This window comes from Notolepis coatsorum (assembly GCF_963971535.1).
Source record: "Notolepis coatsorum genome assembly, chromosome: 1".
In the NCBI taxonomy this organism is placed as follows: domain Eukaryota; kingdom Metazoa; phylum Chordata; class Actinopteri; order Aulopiformes; family Paralepididae; genus Notolepis; species Notolepis coatsorum.
In genome coordinates this window covers 167,307,289-167,319,612 of record NC_140165.1, presented here as the reverse complement: position 1 = coordinate 167,319,612, position 12,324 = coordinate 167,307,289, and the positions used below count along the sequence as shown (strand labels likewise).

The 12,324-nt window shown below is 42.9% G+C and overlaps 1 protein-coding gene across 4 annotated transcripts in view; it reads right to left on the bottom strand.

The window, feature by feature from the left end:
- dna2 (DNA replication helicase/nuclease 2) overlaps nt 1–12,324 on the bottom strand; it is a 137,118-nt gene that overhangs the window by 28,041 nt on the left and 96,753 nt on the right. For all 4 annotated transcript variants that reach the window (XR_014620191.1, XM_084323615.1, XM_084323616.1 and 1 more), the window contains exons 10-14: nt 11,877–11,994; nt 3,840–3,996; nt 3,280–3,474; nt 968–1,204; nt 241–354 (exon numbers count right to left, since the gene is read on the bottom strand). Coding sequence is in view for 3 of the 4 variants with exons in the window: in XM_084323615.1 (XP_084179741.1) it covers nt 241–354; nt 968–1,204; nt 3,280–3,474; nt 3,840–3,996; nt 11,877–11,994 (821 nt within the window). In the remaining variant the exon portion in view is untranslated. The remainder of the gene's footprint in view (nt 1–240; nt 355–967; nt 1,205–3,279; nt 3,475–3,839; nt 3,997–11,876; nt 11,995–12,324) is intronic.

Sequence of the window (12,324 nt, the reverse complement as noted above, 5' to 3'; positions counted from 1 at the left end):
GTCCTGAACCCAGAATTAGACCGATCCTCAAAATCAACCACTTTCAAGAACATAGAATATTTTCTAAAATAATATGGGACCCTTGGAGATTTAAAAACCCTTCCACCCTAAGCTTTTCTTTATTCTCCCCTTCAACATCCGTGAGATTTCAGCGGAAATATTGGAAATTGATGATCAACACTCAATAAAAAAAAAAATTCATATATTGTCCCAGCCCTAAATATATATACACATACACACCTGTTTTGGGAGTTGACCATCAGTCTAGACAGATTGGAGAGGTGAGTACTCATGCCCATCACCCCCTCATCCTGATCACACCGAAACACAACCCTGCTGTATTTAGTCAGGTCCCTGCAACATGAAACACAACCCTGCTGCTGTATTTAGTCAGGTCCCAGCAACATGAAACACAACCCTGCTGCTGTATTTAGTCAGGTCCCTGCAACATGAAACACAACCCTGCTGTATTTAGTCAGGTCCCTGCAACATGAAACACAACCCTGCTGTATTTAGTCAGGTCCCTGCAACATGAAACACAACCCTGCTGCTGTATTTAGTCAGGTCCCTGCAACATGAAACACAACCCTGCTGCTGTATTTAGTCAGGTCCCTGCAACATGAAACACAACCCTGCTGCTGTATTTAGTCAGGTCCCTGCAACATGAAACACAACCTGCTGTATTTAGTCAGGTCCCTGCAACATGAAACACAACCCTGCTGCTGTATTTAGTCAGGTCCCTGCAACATGAAACACAACCCTGCTGTATTTAGTCAGGTCCCTGCAACATGAAACACAACCTACTGTATTTAGTCAGGTCCCAGCAACATGAAACAACGCCGGTTACAATTAAAAACACATTTAATTTAAGTATCTAAAGTTGACCTGTCAGATAATAACATAGTATTGAATATAGTTGACCTGTCAGATTATAACATAGTATTTAATTTAAGTATTTCAAGTTGACCTGTCTAATGTGCAGCTGACCGCAGCTGTGCTGACATCACACAGGTAACCTGTTGCCACAGCGACAAGGCGGCCCTCCTGGTCGCTAATGACAATGCGGTCCCCTTCAGCCAATCTGCTGGTGCCATGCTGGGAGTCTACGCCCACTCGCTGGAAGTGATGTAGGAAAACACCTTCTGATTGGACAGTCACTGGGCCAATGAGCTGCAGGTTACCCAAGCAACCCCCACTCTCCTCCCTAGCAAGACAAAGACACTCACCAATTAGATGACAAATCCCCTTTTTATTATTAGCATTAATGTTTGTTATATGTCTGAAATGAAGGAGGAGAGGAGATAAGAGGACAGGAGAGGAGACAAGTGTGTGTGTGTGTGTGTGTGGAGGTTTCTCTATGACAACACGTGAAACACAAATTCACTCATAATTCATAATTATTATTAATTTACATATATATATATATATATATATTTCTTTTTAATTTTATTGTTATTATTTTCAATTTTCAAAAAATTGCCAAAATTGACAGCTCTGAGCAGGCCTGCACTGCAGTAATGACTGCAGTAAATATTCGTGCAGAATAACTCCACAGGTTGACCCAGGATTAAATAAATAATAAATAATAGCCAATCAAAATAGGCTATTAACGTCATCTAAGCACGGTCCGTGCATTTAAACTCTTGCCATTGAATGGGAGATTGAATGATTGACAGCCTTGACATCCAATCAGAGTATGGCTCCTACTCTGCAGCTCTGTAGCTACACGGAGGTTGAATGATTGACAGCCTTGACATCCAATCAGAGTATGGCTCCTACTCTGCAGCTCTGTAGCTACACAGCTGTTTCTCCCCTCGCGGGATTGATTGAACATTTTATTAACAGAGCAGCCACGTTCGAAACCTCTATATTAGTGTATCTAACATTTAGCACTTTAATAGCAACTTATTTTTCGCCGGCGGGACATTTACTGAGGACCAGCACAACACACCTGTGGATATTATGATTTAACAAGTCTATCTGTCCAGGAGGATGACAACATTATTGCAGGTACTGTAAGCAGGCAGCCTAGCAGTTTCTAGCTTGGATGCTAATAACTACTAACGTTATCACGCTAGCTTGGATGCTAACTAACGTAATTAAGCTGGTCATGGTTCATGGTGAGCTGTTTGTGTTATAACGAGACAGCAAATTAATGAAAACTTTATTTGGGTGAATCGCTTGGGTGACTGTCTGAGTGACCACCTGTCGGAGTCCCGAAAATGGAACGCGTCACGCATCAACAGAACAATGTTTAGTGGATTTCGACAGCATCCTCATGAAGGATTGATTAGATCACAAAAGACTGCCGTTTGTTGCATTGCTGGATTGGCAACTGCAGAGGAGGGCATTGAACGTTTCATCAGAAAAGAGTGAAGGGTGGATTTCATTTACAAGGAGCAACAGGGACACTATTTCCTCCTAAGAAGTAACGTCGTCAATGGTGAGTGAATTTTCTTTTTTTATATTTAGTAGCTGTGTGGGGCGGGTCTGTGTTGATTATGATTTAATTGGCTGTATTTTATGCGTTCTGCCTTTCTGTGGGTAACGAGCGATTTATTTTGGTCCGCCGTGGCCCCCTCCCCCCTCCTCCTCTCTCTCATCCCCCCCTCCTCCTCTCCTCTCCTCTCTCCTCTCCTCTCCTCTCCTTAATCAGAGTTTCCAACGCTATAGGTCTATATGACAGGCGTTGTACTCTTAAACAGTAATGTATATTTGTAGATCTGCTATGTCATAAATGTCTGGATGTAGCAGTACTGTCTATATCTCTGTATGTCATATATAGATGTAGCAGTACTGTCTATCTGTATGTCATGTTATGATGAATTTAAAATGGAGGACCCTGATGTAAACAAGACGAAAGTCTTTCTCTGGTCTGCATCCCCTTAATAATTGTATGTATTGAGCTGTACTGTATTGTACCCATTCTGCAATCTGTTAAATAAAGTTTTCATTCATTCATTCATTCATTGTCCTTGTGTTACATAAAACCCATCTGTGGCCTCGTGCAGAGGAAGGTGGTAAATACATGTTAAGATATTCCAATGTACAGTTTTGCTGTACCATTGACTCAGAATGGTCTGTTTTATTGAAATCGTCACAGCAGTATAGTTTGTTTATACTTCAGAAGTATGATATTTAAACATGGTCCCCAAAATGAATGGAAGCGAATGAGGAGCCTGACACCTGGGAGGAATGGGGGTGTTGCAGCGTATAATTTAATGTATAATATAATATAATAATGTGGTCAGCAGCCTCCACTGGTGTGTGTGTATATACCTCTCCTGGGCGGTCTGTAGCCAGACGTGCTTACGGCCATTCTTGGTTTCCATGGTAACGGCCTCCAGACAGCAGAGCAGCAGCCAATGGGAGAAGTAGCCGAGATGGGAAGGAGCCAGGTGACCCGTCTCTTGTACCAGGAAGTCCTGTATAGCATCATGGGACATGTAGTCTGGATCACTGCTCTCCACCGCCCTAGAGAGAGAGAGAAAGCGAGGGGGAGAGAGAGAGACACACAGAAAGACAGAATGAAAATCAAAGCAGCCTACAGTGAATGAATACTAAAGACTGACCCGGGTGTTGGTTCTCGTTTTCATTCAGATACGGGTTCAAGAGACCTCCTTCAATATGGCCATTCCCATTTTCCACCCATCAAAAAGTATCCTGACTTTGAAGTAATCTACCCCTTACCCCCTACGGATTCCTCAAGAACTCTAGTTTCATGATATCACTAACTACTAAAAATGCTTTAAAATGTGCTTGCTAGAGCCAGTAAAATACAGCTAATTAACTGGTGAAATATCAGTTCTATCCGTCAGGATCCATTAGTCCCGTCTTACCGCTCATACAGGGCACAGTTGTTCCTCTGAGGACAGTACTGGCAGGTCTGTCGGTCCGTCAGGATGTCAGGTAGTTTGGACAAACGTTTCTGCCCCGCCGTCTTCTCCAGGCTCTTGCTCAGGTGATGGACCAGAGTGTTCCGTATCTTCATCAGCTCTGAGAGAAACACACCCAGGTTAGTTCCCATCTGGGTAGACGTCCTATCCCAGATGAAATCAACTCAATGCTGGTAGACTAAATAATCTATCCCAGATTAAATCAACTCAATGCTGGTAGACGAGAAAATCTATTCCAGATGAAATCAACTCAATACTGGTAGACTAGATCAGGGGTTCTCAAACATTATACCACAAGCCCATTTTATTTAGGAATTTCTTTTGGCGCCCCCACACTTAACTCAATCAGCGCCAGACCCGAGTATAGTCGGGTTTTCATCGTTATTTCTTTTATTCGATATTTTTATTCATTACAGGCACACAGACTCGGGGGGGGGGGGGGGGGGGTTAACATGGGGAATCATCCTGAGATCGCCAAAGTGCAATACCGGCCACATCCTCCCAGGTGGCAGTATCGAGCACCCTTTGAAACCTTATATCTTGGCCTGTGTAATGTTCAAATGTCTCCGGGCGCAGTTTTCTTTGTCAGGCGAGTGGAGCTGTTATCCCAATCGCATTGAGAAGCGTCAAATGCCCCTGATACATCTGTTGTGGTGGATTTTGTTGGCGACACGATGGACACAAATACTGGGACGGGATCACTCTAAAAGACTCCAACTATACTTATATTCACCACGGTATAACACGCAAACATATGGATCGAAACATTTATTCTTTTTCACATATTGAACGATAGATAGTTGATGTCAAATGGGCCATAGCTATAATATAGAATATAGGTATAGCACTGCAAACACCGCCACTTATTCCCATCTCTTAGAGCAGCGTTTCCCAAACTTAGGGTCGCGACCCAAAATGGGTTGCAGACCCGTTTTTATTGGGTCGCCAATTGGCAGAGTAAAATGCATAACACAGGGCTCGAAATCTCTCCTCCTCCCCGCTCCCCGAACGTCCCTTTTCTGTACATTCGCTAGTTTGTACACTCGTGCCTTGTGAGTTGACAGTGACCATTCTAACCAATCAAACGTGACCTTGATGGCTTGTTTACCAACGTCACAGCCGCTATCCTTCTGTCCCGACGTTAGCTGCTATAACGATTAGCTAACGTTAGCTTAACACATTCAGCGCCGACCACGAGTATAGTCGGGTTAACTCGCCATCGCTTGAACGCCAATCACGAGTATAGTCTGGTTTTATTTCTTCGATATCCATTTATTTTCATCCATCCAACCTGATGTTATCGTTGGGAATGGGTCTGAGCTCGCAAAAGGGCAAATGCCGCAGCCTATCGTCTCCCGGATGGTATTGCACATAATTGGATTGGATTGGCTGGGGATGTGCATCAAAAGAAAACTCCGGTCCAGGTTTTCCTTCTCGGGCATGCAGTATCGTTATAACGGATGGACTGGGGACACTCAGAGCAGCGTGGATTATGTGTTTGATATAACGTTGGATCAATAAACGCGATCAATATTTGGAATGGCGATCAGGAATTGGATTCATCTTTTTGCAGAACATCAGATGTGAGGTAAGGAATCTATGTTACCAGTCTTGGGTTAATCAGATGTTCCTTTCACCGCCATCGGAGCAGGTGTGTGTGCGCGTGCCATTGGCGCTGAGCAAGGCACGGATAAGCGATTTTTCAGCCCGCTTCTGTATCGTGCATAAGGACACATATACTATCGATAATCTAGCGTTTATTTGAAAACCATTCATAAATCAGCCAAAAAATTACAATGTGTTTTAATTTTTAATTTTATTATTGATCTTTTTCCCCCTCCATTTTCCTCCGATTTTCTCCCATCCCAATGTTAGTCGTATGCCATTTCCCAATCCCCTTCCTGGTCGCTGCGCACTTACCCCCCCACAGTCAGATCATCTGGGAGAGTGGAGGCTATCACATGCTTCCTCCGACACACGTCCAGCCAATCACCGCTTCTTTTCACCTGGCAGCGCGGATCCTCCCTGAGAGGGCGTAGCGTGTGGAAGGATCACACTATCCCACTCAGGTCCTATCCGCGCTTAGCAGGCGCCCCGACCGAACTGTAGGAGTCACTGTTTACAACGACCCGGACCCACCCCGCCAGCTTCTCCCACCCTCTAATACAGCCAATTGTATTAGTGTGAACGGCCAGCCAAGCTGGTGACAACCCCACAGCTCCGGGGTTGGTGACGAACGCAATCTCCGCTACGCCACCTAACCGCCCTATGACAACGTGTTTTGTGTATTCCACTAAAGGGCTATTATCGTGTCTTTCTCTGGAATTACTAGAAATCACCAAAACTATACTCGTATTCAAAACGGTATAAAACGGAAATGTACTGATGAAAAAACAATCCGTTTCGTACATGTTGACTGCAAGCAAGTCATTGAAAAGCGACGGGTGTATTAGACCCATAGCCATAATTTTAAGATATATTTTAAGCACTCGCAAATATCCCTGTCCTCCCATTGATTAAAGCGTTGGCGTACTAGGCCTAATTTCCCGGAAGGGGCGTGGCGCTCAATGTGTTAATAACGTTAAATTGTTTACAAATATGTGTAACTATGGAAGGAGTAAGCCGACCGCTAAAAATAAAACCCAGTGCGGCAGTGCGAGCGGGACCACAGAATAAAATAAAGTTCTGAGAGGAGTGGTAGTTTGGAGATAGCGATGTTTCAAGAGACTGGCTACAGTATGATGCTGGGCTGTAGTGATGAGTTGTTCCGTGTGCCGAAAAAATACAGAAACAACACGTTTGTCATCTGTAGTAGTAAATCAATGAAGCTGGAATCCATTCGTGACCATGAACAGAGCCATTGTCAGTCACATTGGCTGCATGTCTGTGTCCCGGATTCAATCGGAGCCTCTCTCAAGTACTTTCTAACAACCTGCCCACTGTACCAAGATATCAGAGACATATACTTCCCATGAATTGCAAACACCCAAAGAGAGTTTGAAAACATGACAAATAACGGAAAACTCCCATACCTACTGGGTGGAGTACAGCAATGTGCAACTGTACAGAAAAGGACATTCAATGGAATACAACCACCATAAAGGCCGTCAATCATGCAAGTATTCCTGCACTACCTGTACTGTACTGATCTCTGTACATATACCTGACAAACAAACAAGCACATACCTTTAAATACACTTGAAAGACTGCTGCTGTTTCTAAACGTTATATTAAGTTATCTGAACAATTCTATGATATGCGAATACATTTTTGGATTGCTCATCTCCAGCAGGTAGAGTTCTCCTGCTTGGCTAGGAAAGCTGTAGAGTGTTGATTCAGTTTGGCACCACATACTTGTGTGAATCTGGGTTTTCTACTCTAGCATACCTGAAAAACAAATACAGAAACAAACTAAATGCTCAGCATGACCTCAGAATAGCACTTTCAAAAACCAAGCCCAGAATAGATCTGCTGGTTGAAAACGTCAACCAGCCACATACCTCTCATTAGATTTCATTGTGCCATAGATTAAATATTATACCCCTTCTAGCATGTCAGGTCAGTAGAATTTTTAAATAAGTCAGTAAAAATGTATCAGAATGTTGCTCAATGTTGGGGTTTAAGGTTGAGGGACAGAAGGAGGGGGTAAGAAATGGAGAGTTGAGAAAAAGGGGTGATAAATAGAAAAGGAGAGTAGAACATGTTTGTTCAAGGGGCGACAGTGGCTCGGGAGATAGAGCAGTAGTCTGGCAATCCGGAGGTTCCCGGTTTGATTCCCACTCCTCCCGGGCAGCGTGTCGATGTGTCCTTGAGCAAGACACTTAACCCCTAATTGCTCCCGATGAGCAGGTTGGCACCTTGAATAGTTGCCTCCGCCGTCGGTGTGTGAATGTGAGTGAATGGGTAAAGTGTGAGGAACGAATCGTAAAGCACTTTGGATAAAAGCGCTATATAAAAAAGCAGCCATTTACCATTCATTTAAAAGTGTTACAAAATTGTATGTACATATTTTATGAGGTGGTGAGAAACTTAACATTACACTCAGCAAATTTGATTATTGCTGTGATGTACTTTTATAATGAAATAAATACATTTCATATACATTTTAAATTCATGGTTTGTTGTGTTCTTTATCAGTAGTTTATAAATGTATGTTATGGCAATTCATTATTATTTTTGATCCACTTTCTCCTTATTTTCTATTTTTTCTCCCATCCCAATTTTATATTTCCAATTCTCCCCTCCCCTGTCTTGAACGTTGCTCGACTATGCCCCCCACTGGTGGGTTGTAGGGAGGATAGAAGCCTTGCATCACGTGTCCCCTCCGGTACACGAGGAGGCAGCCTGTCACATCTTTTCACCTGCCAGCGCGGACTCTGTGGCGAGGTGTAACGCATGGGAGGCTCACACTACCCTCGCTACTTCCTGTCTCTGCTGTGCAGGCGTCCCCCAACCGACCTGTAGGAGTCGCTGTCTAGGGATGGGTACCGTTCACATTTGAACCGATACGGTACCGGTACCTGTGAATCGATACAGGTACCCAACGGTACCTTTTTTTCCGGGTACTTTAGTCTCTAAAAATGTAATCTACCCTACCTCAGTTGTGAAAAAAAATATCCAAACTTCAAATACCGTAATTCCTCTAATAGTAACCCCGGCTTGTATTTGTTTCAACTGTAGCGGGTACCAGGCTTGTATTAGGAGGAGGCCTGTATAAGAGGGAGGCCTATATTTCAAACTGATCATAATGAATAAATCAACATTTTGTGTCAGTTTGAACCCAGTAAAATGTACTGGGTTCATTTATTGAAACCAAGTACTGTATGAAATAGTAAACAGTGCAATTACAGGTGGTCACTGGTCATTTCAACGTTTTCAAAGTGAAATCAAGTAACTAGCTCAGTATGCAGCTCAGTATATTAGTAACCCGGCTTGTATTAGGAGGCCGGCTTATAATTGCTTAGCTCAAGAGCGCACCCGGCCATTAATAGAGACCCGGTTTGTATTTGAGACCCGGTTACTATTAGAGGAATTACGGTAACCACACTTTCGACCGTTTTCGGCTTGCCATTGCCCAAACTGCTTTGTTGTTGAATCAAGTCAAATCCTAGGTAAGCGTATATTGTGCGTGTGAACGTTGACATGAAAAGAAAAAAAAGTTAAAAAAATATATATATATTTTTTTTTACAGTACCGACAACGGTATCTCACGTGAATCGATACTCTGTAGTACCGACATGTTTCGGTAAGTACGTTTAAAAGTACCGAATACGGTACCCATCCCTATCGCTGTCCACAACGTCCAAATCCCCACCCATCGACTTCCACCCTCTAACTCTGCCAATTGAGTTAGTATGACGGCTGGTCCAAGCCGGAGGCAATGCTGACACCCGGATTCGAGACCAGAGTCTCTTGCATTGGTGACGAGCGCAATCTCCGCTGCGCCACCCAGCCGCCTTATGTTATGGCAATTCATGATGTATTTTTGTAAGTTTGGGTCCCGGGGAAACAACAAATTTCTCTTTTGGGTCTCGAGCTGAAAAAGTTTGGGAACCCCTGTCTTAGAGCGTTGGCGTGGTAGGAACAAACGATGCTCAAGTCCGCGGCATCCAATGAGTTAATGCAGTGGTTCTCAAACTTTTTACACCAAGTACCACCTGAGAACGTAGCTGGCTCTCCAAGTACCACCATATGACCGGCGTTAAAATACAGTCTATTCAGCTATGCACAGTTCACGCAGGAGGCAAATGTATTCCTAATACCATTATTTATTGTTAACTTTTGTCAGACACAGCCACAATGTACAAAGGGATAGCACTAGAACTAGCAAACGCTTCTACACAACTCATACAATGCAAGGGGCATTGAGAACATAATAACTAACATTCTCACATAGCAAGTGAGAAAATTAAGAACTGTATTTCAGCAAATGTACTTAATTCTCTCTCTATCTCTCTCTCTCTCTCTCACACAGCAAGCAATTGTCCGTCATTCTCACACACACACACACACACACACACACACACACACACACACACACTTGTTACAAAAACTTAATTTCCTGCATTCTGGTGCAGGCATTTTTTAATGTTTACCCTTTAAATGCCAGTTTGTGTGATGGCATCACAAATTATTGTTAAAAAAAACACAAAAAGTTAAATATTTTCAATATATCAAATGCAAAGTAAATTTTTCTGGGGGGGATTATTACAGGCTAGGCATGTGTCAATGATTAGCAGCAACACAGATTTTGATGGATTTTTTGTAATGTCAGATTTAACACCAACTCTTTTCAGAAAAGTGGGAGTATTTCATTTTTTATCTGACATTACAAAAAATCTAAAAATAAATGGTTATGATCAGGGCTGAAGTTGAATTAAAGATTTATGACTGTTTAGACTGCATTACTCTCTGTCACAGTGATCTCCTGGTTGTTCCCCACTTAGGTTATCAAACTATCGCGCCGCCGCAACCAGAAACACTGGCCTGGCCTGCTTCTAAGTGCAGTGGCCTGACTGCAAATCTTTATTTTTAATTTTTTTTGTGCTTTTTTGTAAATGTTTTCAAGTACCACCAGCAGTACCACCAAGTACCACTAGTGGTACGCGTACCACAGTTTGAGAACCACTGAGTTAATGTATTGCGTAATTTCAACGTGGAAATAAGGAATATAAAAATAAAAGCACACGTTATTGAACTTGATCATGCATATTTATTAGAACATTTGATTACAGCACTATGTTATCAATGAAATTAATGAATATTATCAACAAAAGCAACGGAATTGTTTCTGTATACACATTTATAAAACGAGGCATATTTTGCCAAAATAAGTTGCCAGAACATGAAAAGAAAATGCGTTCATGTGTGCTTTGGCGGAGATCCACTTCTACTCTGGGTACTCGTTCCGGACTGATATCCAGAACTTTGCAAGGGCCTGTCAAGTGAACTTGACTTTCAGTAGCTTGTCACACGAAAGCACTTCCTGCTCAGACAGTGGGAGGCCTGCTGCGTCATGAACAGATCTTTGACCCAGTTGTCCAAATTGTCCACGCTCTCTCTCCGAAATTGTTCAATGAGCCCTTCTAGTGGCTACAGATGATGGGCTTCAAAAAAAAATTGGCAACATTCTGTTCCTACAAAAAGCCATCAGGCAGAGTAAATACCCCAAAATCTCTGCCGATTATCCTGTAGTGCCACTAACAGAGTTTCTTAATCCAGCATGGGTTGTTTTTGTCTGCAAGGAAAATCTGTGCTTCTTCTCAGAGTTAAAAAAGGCGATTTAATACTTTGCCTCGAGATAGCCACCTCACTTCAGTGTGGTATAGCAGCTGGTTATGCACAGCACCCATTTCATCGCGGCCAACCAGCACCGCTTCTGACAACAAACCCTTGCAAGTCCAGGTTACACACAAAAAACCAGACCGCCCCTCCCGCAATTATACATGTGCAGGATGTGGTGAGATGTGTATTGGAATACTGTGTGTCGGCCTCCGTTGATGAAGGGGCGAGACATGGCAAATACACACAGCTGCCAGGTGGAAAACTCGATCAGAGTTTTATTTTTTGTTGCCAATGCACGACCCCACTGTCACCTACCCACGACCCCACTTTGGGTCTCGACCCGTAGTTTGAGAACCGCTGGACTAGATAATCTATCCTAAATTGCATCAATTCAATGATTCCTGGTAGACTAGATAATCTATCCCAGACTATATCAACCCAATGACTCTTTGTAGACTAGATAATCTATCCCAGATTAAATTAAAACAAACAATGCATGTCTTCTACATACAATTATGGCAGCAATATTAGTATAAAGTAATACATGTGTGTGTGTGTGTGTGTGTGTGTGTGTGTGTGTGTGTGTGTGTGTGTGTGACTGTGTGTGTGTGTGACTGTGTGTGTGTGTGTGTGTGTGTGTGTGTGTGTGTGTGTGTGTGTGTGTGTGTGTGTGTGTGTGTGACTGTGTGCACGCACCTCTCTTGTCCATATGACTAGCCAGTACTGGATGCAGGTTGCCAGTTTTGAGATAAAGCAGGAAGCCCGCCTCCGACTCCCCATGTCTCTCTACACCCATCAGGCAGTATAGAATCACCTAGAAACACACACACAATTATTACAAATGATAACTGACTGTTTTGACTGACAATACACATTAAGCATTGGGTACATTGCTGTTCATTGTTATTGCTGCTGCTACTGTATGCTCTTTAATATTAAAGAATCTAAACCTAACTAACCTTACTGTCATGCACTTGTCTTAATATACTAACCTACACTGTAGCACTCAACACATTGATGAACATTGTTACTCAGCTGATAGAAGTTCTGTACGACAAGTCATCAGGAAGGGTACAACTCTAAATCGCATTGGATAAAAGCGTCAGCTAAATTACTAAATTTCAACAGCGCGCGTCTTAAAAAG